General features: G+C 39.8%; 1 protein-coding gene across 1 annotated transcript in view; it reads right to left on the bottom strand.

Moving 5' to 3' along the window:
• LOC109913681 (poly(A) specific ribonuclease subunit PAN3) overlaps positions 1-12,672 on the bottom strand; it is a 59,291-nt gene that overhangs the window by 16,702 nt on the left and 29,917 nt on the right. The window contains exon 8 of the mRNA XM_048597928.1: positions 2,462-2,601. Coding sequence (XP_048453885.1) covers positions 2,462-2,601 — 140 coding nt within the window. The remainder of the gene's footprint in view (positions 1-2,461; positions 2,602-12,672) is intronic.

Here is a 12,672-nt window from a genome sequence, read left to right on the forward strand (position 1 = left end):
TGGTCATAGCATTGTATGCCTTGGCATCGCAAGTGTACATCTAAATACTTCTTAGATGTTATGAGGGTTTCTGCCTCTCACACCCTTGCAGGTCATGGATTTGAGATTCCCACCACACTGAGTAAAAAAACTTTCTTCACATGCCTTCTAAATCTCCTGTTCCTTACCTGAAAGCTATGTGCCCTAGTCACAGATTCCTCCACTATCGGGAAAAGTTCTTTCCTGTCTACTCATCCAATGCCCTTCATAATTTTATATATCTCAATCATGTCCCCCTGCTTAACCTCAGTTATATATGACTTAGAAGCAGAAGTAGGCCACTCAGCCTCTCAAGCCTGCTCCATAATTCAAGACCATGGCGGACTTGATTGCAACTTCAACTCCACATTTCCACCTACCCCTGAATTTTTCAGCTCCTTGCTTATTAATAACCTACTACTGCCATAAAAATGTTCAAAGACTGCTTCTACTCAAGAAGAGTGCTCCAAAGTCACTCAAATCTATGAGAAAATGTTTTCCCTCAATTCAACCTTAAATCCTTTACTATGACCCTAATTCTGGATTCTTCCACATGAGGAGACATCATTTTACATCCACCATGTAAAGACCAATCAGGATGTTAAACGGTTCAATCAGTTCACGTCTTACTCTTCTACACTCCAGTAGAGCAGTCCCACCTGTCCAACTTTTCCCCAAATCACAACACAGGTGTTGGTCCAGTAAACCTTCTCTGAACTGTTTCCAATTCATTTACATCCCTCTTTAGTTAAGGGTGCCAAAGTTGCACACTGAACTCCAGATGTGGTCTCATCATTTAACTCAATTTGCAAGAAACAATAACATTCTATTAGCTTTCCTAATTACTTGCTGCGCCTGCATATCAACCGTTTGAGAGCCATGCAGCAGGTCACCAGATCCCTCTGCATCTCAAAGATCTGCAATCTGTCACTATTTTAAAAAATACGCTGGTCTTATTCTTCCTGCCAAGTGGCCAATTTCGAGAAACTATCCAGAAAATATGTTTTGAACATCTCACAGAGTCTGCCTTTGCCCTCTGATTTTTCCAGTCTGTATGTAGATTAAAAGGTTCTATGATTATCATTGTATCTTTCTGAGAAGTTAACATTATTTCTTTCCAGAGGTGTCCAGAAGATTTGGGGCTTCCACAGCAACAATTACTAGCTGGCAACAGCAAAGTCACAACTGGAGAATGCAGAACTGCTGCAATTGCTGGAGCCCGAGTGGGCATGCCTTAATTTTAAAAAAATCCTGCCTATAATGGCACCGCAGTATGAAACTGCGCTTTTATTCCTGCAGTCTCAGAAGCGGACAACTCAACTGGTAGCATTGCCAAGGCTGCTGGGCCTCTACTTGGACTGGTGAGATGTTGTCCTCAACTGGACAGCCGTAGGCTGCCATTGATAAAATGTTGACCAGGATCTTATTATCTATCTGCATGGACTCTGATCCTGCTTTCAGTACCAACAGTGGGGCTACCTCTAATAAGATTCTGGTCATAGTATCAACAGAATCGGGGGTAACGTGATCTGATTTCAAGTGTGAAACTTAAAGTGGAAAAATATTGTAGATTTCTTCAGTGGGACAAAGAATATCCATTTTATTAGACAAAAGGTCACTTTTGAACTAATTACCAATTACGCGCTATGAAGGTCAAAGAAAAATGATGTTCAAAATAAAAAGCAATCATCTAATAAAATGAAAATAAACTCAAACTAAACAGAAATTAATATTTTTAATATTGTTATTAAAAACAAAATTATCGGCCCTTTGTGTACAAGAATTTATCTCAATTTTGAAAGTCATTCCTTCTCCAGAATACCATTCTTTTAATTTCTTGAGCATATTGGACCTCACTGTGTTAAAGAAAGGGGCCAATAAAAGACTTGAATTTACACAATATCTTTTATGACCTTACGATTTCTCAAAACACTTCACAGTAAATGAATTACTTTTGAAATTTCCTCACTGCGGTAATGAGAATGCCAACTTTCACCTGCAAGCTTCCACAAACAGCAATTCATTAACAGCTGGCTGATCTGTTTTTGTGATTTTGGTTAAAGGATAAATGTTCGCCAGCTCATTGGGAATAACTCCTGTGCTGTACTTCAAAAGCATGCCGTAGGATCTGATACCTTCACTTAAGGGGGGAGATGGGGCCTCATTTGAATGTCTCATTCAATATATGTCATGCCCAACAATGCAGTATTTTCTCAGTACAATGAAGTGTCAGTATATATTTTTGTGATAAGTCTCGAGTGGAGCTTATAAACCCACATGCTTCTCACTCACAGTTCTACCGACTGAGCCATGGCTGACAGGTGCTAACACAGGAAGAAAACACGCTGTTAGCAGAACATATAACCGCAGCTTAGCATATTTCAATCAAAATAGATACTTTCAGATTATACTAATTAAAGAACAGTTTTGCAAAATAACTTACAGAATTAGATTTTTCAGATCTGAAGAATAATTGAGGGACACCAGCTCCATAGCCTTTTGTAAATTTTCACGCTGAATTCCTGCCACAGAGTTGCAAGCTAAGGCCAAAACCACTTTTCCTAGAGAGATCAGATCGGCTTGCTGGTGCAAGAAAACACAAATTGGGAATTGAAAGTACATCATGATGATAAATATCAAGTTCACTTGAAAAACACTGGTTTATTTGTATGTTGTAAATAACTTTACCCATCATAAATCGCACATGGGTTTTAACTCCATGTTTGAAGCTCAAACAAATTTTTACTGCAGGACCAACTGAGTAGCAAATTGCTTCTTCCTGTTTTCAAACTTACTGTTCACAACAGCTTCCACGTGCTGCTAGGCCTCCTGCTATTGTTAATATAATGATATGAAGATGATTTATTTATATTTAAATATAGAACAGCTCTGCTCTTGTAATCATAGCACTAATGTGGCTGATCAACTATGTTTCTAGTCATTGGGCCACTCCCTCACTCCGCCATCCCAGGATGTTGTTGGTGAGGGATTTGACATTGCTAATGGCATTGAACGTCAAGGGGACATATATAGACTCTTATTGGTAAAGCTTCGGGACAGCTCTGAAGAAAGCTCATCAATCTGAAATGTTAACTCTGTTTCTCTTCACAAATGCAGACAGGTTTTTCCAGCATTTTTCTATTCTCTTGATTCACAGCATCATTTGCAAGAATGTAACTCAACTCCAAAAGAAATGTCCTCATTGGAAAACAACTAAAGCTAGGGTACTCAATGTACAATCAATGGCACAAGATCCTAGGCCATTGCTGTAGTGTCCCCATCTCTGAACATAGAACAGTACAGCACAGTACAGGCCCTTCGGCCCACGATGTTGTGCCGACCTATTATCCTACTAAGATCAACTACCCTGCATACCCTACATTTTACAATCCTCCATGTGCCTATCCAAGAGTTGCTTAAAAGTCTCTGGGCCAGAAGGTCTGATTCGATCCCACTTGGATCAATAGTGTGTCAAAACATTTGAACTGTTTATTTTTAAACAAATCTAAAGGCCCATATTTTGTTGGAATGGCACATTTCTCTTTATTTGGATGAAAGAAAATATTACAGATTCTTGAAATCTAAAACAAAAATAGAAAATGCTGAAAATAAATTAATTATCTATGGAGATGCTGCCAGGTCTAAGTACTTTCAATATTTCCAGTCCTTATTAGTTGGAATTACTTGTGCACACTTGGGTTATCTTAAAAATGTTACAAAACATTGTTTGGTGATAGCAAGAACTGCAGATGCTGGAGTCAGAGACAACACAGCGTGGAGCTGGAGGGACACAGCAGGTCAGGTAGCATCAGAGGAGCAGGAAAGTTGACGCTTCAGGTCAGGACCCGAAACATCAACTTTCCTACTTCTCTGATGCTGCCTGACCTACTGTGTTCTTACAAAACATTGTTTGTCAATTTTTGTCCATTTAAAAAAAAGGAAAACGGGCATTTGAGATCTTGATGAATAGGATAAACAGAATGCATGTACCCTGAACCAATGGCATTTAATGAGCGAGAAAGAGAGGAAGGGCAAAAAGAGTATGATTAGTTAGTGTGGATGAATTTAATGTGCAAACTATGTAAAGAGAGGAAAAGAAAAATTGGACAGGAGTAGAAGGGAGGGAGGGTGTGCGTGAGAAAGAGAGAGCGAGAGAGAGAAGAGAAATTGATTAGTAGTCATTGTGGTGACAGGAGTATAAAGCTTACATCTTCTATTTTTGTATTGGAGTTCAACACGAAGCAGGTGGATGTGAGTCAGTGCTGTGAGGTTTTCTTCTGAAAATGTTAAAAAGACATTTGGGCGGTGATCTAAATATATTAGTTCCAAGGAAATAAGTAATTGCAGTTGAGTGGCTGGGAGAACGCTGTAGTGTTAATAAATAAAATGTTTACTTTGTTGGGTATATGACAGGGAGAGTAAAGCAACTGGTTTAGTTTTGACTTCAGAACAGAAGATTCAAAGTTTTAGTTCAGAACAACTTGCATTCAGTTCAATAGGTAGCACAGTTTTTCTGGGCAGTGCAATCAAATCAGTTCAGGGGAACCAGTCATCTCAGCAGAAACAGTTTCTAGTCTGTGAAGCTTCCATGGAGAGTTTGGATAGAAATCTGCAAGTTGTTAGAACTGAAAAGATTTAGGGTATGAGAATTAAGAGAGGCTCATGCCAGCAGACTGGAAAAAGAATCATAAAAAATGGTCTCAATAGTTCAAGGGGAAGAAACTGAAAAGCATTGGTTAAGCAAAGAAAGGGTAGGAGTGATAGCTTTCTGTGATTTAGTCACCCTAAGTGAAGGGGTTGGGCAACGGGTTGAAACTGCTTTGTGTTAAGATCTTTATAATTGCTTGCCTTTTTGTGTAATTAACTTCTATTATGGTACGAGATATGATCAAGACAAGTTTGATGATAATACTGAACAAAATTATAAAATTATAAACCAAATTATTAATCACAATTGTTATGGGACACAAGGAGGCGGTTTGGCCCATTGTGTCTGTACTAGTTCTATTACTTAGTATTAATCTCCTGTTTTTCCCCATATTCCTATTCCTGCACATCGTTGCTATTCAAATAACAAATCAATGCCCTCCTGAATGCTTCAATTGCACCTGCCTCCACTACATTTTGAAGCAGTGAATTCCATAATAATAAGCTTTCCTTATATCATCCTTCAAGTGCATAGATTTTCATTTTTTGTCGGCTTCTCCCTACTCTATCCATCACATTCATGCTATGGGCGGCACGGTGGCTCAGTGGTTAGCACTGCTGCCTGACAGCGCCAGGCACCCGGGTTCGATTCCACCTTTGGGCGACTGTCTGTGTGGAGTTTGCACATTCTCCCCGTGTCTGCGTGGGTTTCCTCCAGGCGCTCCGGTTTCCTCCCACAGTCCAAAGATTGCAGGCTAGGCGGATCAGCCATGCTAAATTGCCCATAGTGTTCAGGGATGTGGGGTGGGATGGGGTATGGGGGGGGTGGGATGTCTGACGGTCGATGTGGACTTGTTGGACTGAAGGGCCTGTTTCCACACTGTAGGGATTCTATGTGCTCTGTGTGTGTGATGATGATTCTGAAAAGAGCTATCAAATTTTCTTTTAGCTTTCTTCTCTCCAAGAAGAACAATCCCAACATCTTCAAATCTATATTCACAACTGAAGTTTCTCCTTCCTGGAACCATTCTTCTAAATCGCTTCTAGACTCTCTCCAATGCATTCATATCTTTCCTGCAATGCGCTGCCCACAAACGCCTGGTGCCCTAATCTGTACACAATTAGTCCAACTGAGGTCTAACAAGTGTCTTGTACAAGTTCAGCATCGCCTAACTGTTCTTGTACTCTATTCCTCTATTAATAAAGCCAAGAACACTATATACTTTAGAAACTGCTTTTTCCATCTGCCCTGCCCCATCAATGATCTGTGCTCATTGACATCCAAGTTTGGCTGCTCCTCTACCTCATTTAGAACTATACCCCCATTTTATACTGTCTTTGAATGTTCTTTTGACCAAAGTGCATCACCTCATCATTATTACTTAGTAGACTAAATTATGAACATGTTTAATGGCCAGTTAATGTGTAAATACAGCAACGTCATGAAAAATAAGGACAGGTTAAGTGTTGGACACCATTTTTAATTCATTATGGGCAACTTAGAGTAACTATCATCGCTTGCTCAATAAACGTTACTGGTTGATTTATGCATCATTCTGGCATCGTTACATACGAAGCACAACACCTGGCCTTCTACTTATGCTTCAATCCAAATCTCAGAATACCAGTTGAATTTTGGAAATGAGGGGCTGGGCGATTGAATAATTTAGTATTATATATTTGTACTTTTCATTAGTTCTGCGATCAGGGCCTGAAACTATCATATACTTTTTCAAGCATTAACGTTCTTGCTGGCATAGAGGATTTTTGCCTGTCTGGATTAGTTTTAAACTCAAGTAAACTTAATAGAACCCAGGATATTAATCCCCATACAACTAAATTTCTCTATCCCAAACTTTCAATTCTGAATTGCAGTTTTTTAAAAAAATGTTGTACTAATTATGTGTAAATACCTAGGCAATATTAAGCATAATCTATTAATTGTTAGGAGTACTAAATTTTTATTACCTTTAATTTGTTCATAGCATGTAGGTACGTTATTCTGGTCAGTATTTATTAGTTGTATCTAACTGGCTGAGAAGGGGTGATTAACCTTTTTCTTTAACTCCTGTGTATATGGGTAGTCCCACAGCACTGTTCAATAAGGAGTTTCAGGGTTTTTAAAAAGAAGAAAAGTGATAAGTTCAAACTCAGAACAGTGTACAACTGGAAGGGAAACTTGCAGTTTGTAGAATTCCTATGCACCTGTTGTCTTGCCTGTCTAAATAGTGGATGCTATGTGTTTGAGAGGTGTTGTCAAAGCAGCATTTTGGCAAGTTATTGCAGAGTATTTTATAGGTAGTACACATTGCAGACAGTGTGTGCTGCTGATAAATAAGTGAATGTTTATGATGGCACATGGAGTGTCATTCAAGCAGGCTTGCTTTGTACTACATTGTGTCAATCCTTTTTGAGTGTGGCTGGAACTGGATTTATCCAGGCAAGTGAATTATATTAGAGACAACAAGGTGCAGGGCTGGATGAACACAGCAGGCCAAGCAGCATCATAGGAGCAGAAAGGCTGACATTTCGGGCCTAGACCCTTCTATTCATTTCTGAAATTGTGCCTTCAGATGATGGAAAGACTTTGGGAAGTTGTAACAGGTGGTGAATCACCTAACACAATACTGAGCTTTTTATCTGCTTTTACAGCCATAGTCTAGGTATGGTTCCTCCAGCTACATTTCTGATCAAGGGAAAATATCTAGACTCTCTTGCTAGTGACACACTAGAACAGCTTGACTAGAAGCTTGGTCAATTCCAGAGCATGTGACTTCGGCACTACAGCTGGTGATATTGTCAAGGATGATAGCCCTTGCTTTATCAGGCTGTTGATCTTTGTGGAGTGAATTGAAATGGCTCAGGAAAGCCTCCTATGATGGTGGGACTTCAGAAGAAAGCTGAGGTGAATCATTGACTTGGCAGTCAAAGGTATTTCCTCCAGGGCCACTCAGCTGCTGCCCTCATTACAGCCTTGATTCAAACATGGACAAAAGACCTGAATTCCAAAAGGGGAGGCGAGAGTGACTGCCCTTGACATCAAGGCTGCGTTTTACCAAATGTGGCATCACGAGGCACTAACAAAGCCCAGGAAATGGGGAACAGGGAGAAAATTATCTGCTGGTTGGAATCAAACCTGGAACAAAGGAAAAAGGTAATGGCCATTGAAGTTCCGTCATCTCAGCTCCAGGAAATCACTGCAGGTGGTCATCAGTGTAGTGTCCTCGGTCCAACCATCTTCAGCTGCTTCTTCAATGACTTTTCTTGTATCATAAAGATCAGAAGTGGGGATTATCTAGGCTTGACCTAACAAGTGACAAGTAGCATTCTTGCCACACAAGTGCCAGGTAATGACCAGCTCCAACAAGAGATAATCTAACCATTGCCCCAAGACATTCAACGGTACTATCATCTTTAGAACTACCAACTACTGTGGATTACCAATGATTTAAAACTGAGCTGACTAGCCATATAACAATTGTGGAAGATGCTTGACACCATCCAGAATGAAGCAGCCTGCTTGACAGGCACTGCACTCCCTCTCTCCACCACCAATGCTCAGTAGTAGTAATGTACAAGATGCTCTTCAGAAATTCACCAAGGCTCCAAAGAAAGAGGTTCCAAAGACATGACCACTACCATGTAGAAATCCAAGTGTAGCAGATACATGGAACATCACCACTTCCAAGTTCCCCTCCAATTCGCTCATCATCCCTTATTTGGAAATATAATACTACTTTTTCAGTGTTGCTGGGTCAAATACTGGAAATCCCACCCTTACAGCATTGTGGGTGCACCTACACGAAACCAACTGTATCGGTTCAAAAAGACAGCTCACCACAGATGACAATCACAATTGGGCGATAAATGCTGGTCCAGCCAGCAACACTGAAATCCCATGAATGAATTTGTAAAAAAAATTATTGTTACAAACGCTACAGCCTCATCTTTAGCACTGTTGTGCTGGACTCTGCCACCGTCTTCTCATTAATTGTTCAGCCCCATTTATTACTGGATTTGACAGGATGGGACTGTATAACTGTGTTTCTAGTCTGCTATTTATACTATAAAACATGCATGTAATCATGTATTGCAACTTGCCAACTGGTAGTCTCATTCTGAAATATTCCTGGTTCTGCTCCTAGCATGCTCTTCAACACTCAATCAATCTTGGCTGGTCCTCTGGCCTGATATCCATGACAGTGAGGGATGTGCCAAATAATGATGTAAAATAGGAGATAACAAGGTGTAGAGCTGGATGAACACAGCAGGCCAAGCAGCATCAGAGGAGCAGGAAAGCTGACGTTTCAGGCCTAGACCCTTCTTCAGAAATGGAATTTCTGAATTTCAGATCATCTTAAATTTGAATTTGTTAGTGTGGTATACATATCAGTTTCTTTTATCCAAAGTTTAATTTTTCACTTTACAGTTTTCAGAAAGGTTTTTTTAAAAAAATATATAAAAGTATTTTCATTCAGAGCCTTAGGACAAAGAATTTAAGGGCATCACTAAGTTATTCGGCCCTTCAAGCCTGCTCCAACATTCAATCATGCTGACCTGGTGCGATCTCAACTCCACTTTCAGATTTGCTCCCCCAATAACTCTCAACTCCCTTTTCTATGAAAAATTCATTGCACTCTCCATTGAATAAATTAAATGATACAGCATCCAATTCAAGAGATTTCTACACACTAATGGCCATTAAAAAACAAAGAATTCTCATCTCCCTCTTAAAAAGACCTCTTGTTCTTAAACTGTGTCCTTTAGTTCTAGCCTCCCTCAAAAGACGAAACATCCTCCCAATATCTACTCTATCAGAGCTCCTCAATAACTTAGACATTTCTAAGGATATACACTGGTTCACCCAACTGGTTCAATCTATCTCCATAAGATAAGCCCAACAGCTCAAAAATTATTGGAATAAATCTTCTGAAATACTTCCACTGCATTATTAACTTTTTGTAAAATAGAGATAAAATCACTAAATAGTACTCTAGATCTGGAATCATTATGATCCTGTACAGTCAAAGTAAGACTTCCTATTATATTCTATTCTCCTGCAATAAACATTAACATTCCATCTGCTTTCCTCATCACTTGCTGTATCTGTACACAAACATTTTTTGACTCGTACACCCAGAACACCTAATGCCTTCTGTGCAAAAAACTGAGTTTTACAATCTATGTCCATTTAAAACAGAATACTGTTTTACTGATTTTCCTGCCAGAATAGACAAAGTCACATTTACCCACATTATATACCATCCGCTAAATTTCCGTGTACTCATTTAACCTGCCTATACCCCTTTGTAGACGCTCTAACACGTCTTGACAACTTAACGTTCCTGCCTACCTTGGCGTCATTGACAAATTCAGTAACCATACATTTGGTTCTTTCATTAAAGTTACATTAAAGTTCATTAACTGGCACCAGCACCGATCAGTTTATTTGATTGACATTGTAGGTAAAGAATGAAGAGAGCATGACTTGAGTTTCTGCCAATTTCAGATTTTAAACAAATGTGTCAACCTTTAGTAGTGGCATTGGTGGCACAGTGGTTAGCACTGCTGCATCTCAGCACTAGGGACCCAGTTCAATCCCACCCTCGGGCAGAGTTTGCACACTCTCCTAGGGTCTACATAGGTTTCCTCCAGGTGCTGTGGTTTCCTTCCACAGTCCAAAGATGTGAAGATTGGCCATACTAAATTGTGCATAGTATCTATGGATGGGCAGGCTAGGTGGATTAGCCATGGGAAATGGAGAGTTATAGCAATGAGGTAGGAGGATGGGGCTGGGTAGGGTGGTATTCACAAAGTCTGTGTGGACTTGATGGGCCAAATAGCCTGCTTCCACACTGTAGGGATTCTATGATTCAAAACATCTTCATCAGTTGCATAAACACATTTGTGTACAAAAATATTTTGTCTCATCTGGTTACATTTTAATTTAATCAGAACATAAAACATTGCCATGGTTTGGAGAAAAACTGTCCCATTATATTGTTTTAAAAAGGTCAGTAAGATTGGATTTATACGATCATATCAATTCACACTATGTTTAGTTTACAGCATAGAAAGAGGCCATTCAGCCAACACTTCGGTGTCAGTCAACAAAGAGCTCACTACATTAAAACCATTTTCCAGTTGTTGGACCCTGGAGGCTATAGCAATACATGTGAGTATCTAAATGCTGCTTAAATGTTTTGAAAGTTCTGACTTAACTGCTCTTTCAGGCAGAGATCCAGACTTCCTCTACCCTCTAAATCTATGGCATCTGATGACTGACCCCTCTACTAATGGGAACAAGAGCCTCCTATTCACCCTAACTATGTACTTATAAACTTAAACAGCTCTATCAGGTCCCCTCTCAACCTTCACTGCTCCAAGGAAAGCAACCCCAATCTATCCAATCTTCCCTCATAGTTCATATCCTCCAGCTGAAATGGTATTCTAACTCATCTCTTCTACACCTTCTGTGTACAACCACATCCGTCTTGCATGTGGTGACCAGAATTGCATGCAGTACGCCAATTTTGACCTAAACAGCATTTTGTTCAGTTCCAGCATAACCACATTGCTCTCATGTTCTATGTCTTGGCTAATAAAGGTAAGTATCTATGCACTTTCTTAACCATCTTATCTATCTGCCCTGCCACCTTGAAGCAGCTGTGGATATGCACACCAACTTCAGAACTTTCTAGGGTACTACCATTCATGGCGTAATCCCTTGCCTCAGTAGCCTTCCACAAGTTTCCCAGAAGACTCTCCCAGGTTAAATTCCATTTGCCACTGCTTTGTCCATCTGTGTTTCTTATCCTGCTTCTCATCCTCCGTGTCTGCCCCTCCGTGTCTGATCCTTCTTTTTCTAATCCTTCTTTTACGTCCTTTGTTTCTCATTGCCCTTTAGATACTTTTCAAACAAAAAAGTGGTTTTCTTTTATTCGGCACTCTCTTGGCTCTTCCAATATCCTTTTAAAGTTACATCCTGCACTTTATTTACTCTTTAGGATCTCTGCCGTATTTATGCCTCAGTATCTGCCATAAGTTTCTCTATTTCTCTTATTTCTAATTTTTAATTTCCTTGATGTCCAGGGTTCTCTGGTGTTGCTCCCAACCTTTTACCTTCATGGAAACATATTTACCGTGTAGTCTCATTATTTCCTCCTTAAGTACCTCTCCCCACTATGACACAGTTTTATCTTCAAATATAGAGATAGTAGGAACTGCCGATGCTGGAGAATCTGAGATAACAAGGTGTAGAGCTGGATGAACACAGCAGGCCAAGCAGCATCAGAGGAGCAAGAAAGCGGACGTTTCGAGTCTGGACCCTTCTTCAGAAAATGAAAATGCTTGGCCTGCTGTGTTCATCCAGCTCTACACCTTGTTATCTCTTTATCTTCAAGTAGCTGCTCTTGAGCCAAATTGCATCCTATTTTAGTAAAATTAGCCTTCTGGAGTTTAGAACTTTCATTCTTGCCTGTCACATTCTTTTTCATAAGTATCTTCAATATAATTGAGTGATGGTCATCACCTACAAAGTGCTCTACACCTTTCAACTAACCAAGCTCTTTTTATGACTATTCAAGGCCATATCCTAAAGTCCTCTTTTTGCTGGGCTTTCTACACAACAGCTAAAAAATTTATATTGCTGGAAAAGCTCAGCGGGTCTGGCAGCATCTGTGGAGAGAAATCAGTTTCAGGTTGAGTGACCTTTCCTCTGAACCAAGGAAGGGTCACTTGATCCGAAAAGATAACTTTGATTTCTTTCCAGAGATGCTGCCAGACCTGCTGAACTTTTCCAGCAATTTCTGTTTTTGTTTCTGATTTGTAGCAAACATAGTTCATTCTGTTTTTAATTTGGCTAAAATTTTAATCCTGGCTTCAAGTTAATTATTTTTCTCCCTCCCTCCTTGCACACTAAAACCATCCCAGTTAATACTTATGTTGTTAAATTCCTTCAGAGATAGTAGGAACTGCAGATGCTGGTGAATCCGAGACAACAAGGTG

This window comes from Rhincodon typus, chromosome 6, assembly GCF_021869965.1.
Source record: "Rhincodon typus isolate 14 chromosome 6, sRhiTyp1.1, whole genome shotgun sequence".
Lineage (NCBI taxonomy): Eukaryota > Metazoa > Chordata > Chondrichthyes > Orectolobiformes > Rhincodontidae > Rhincodon > Rhincodon typus.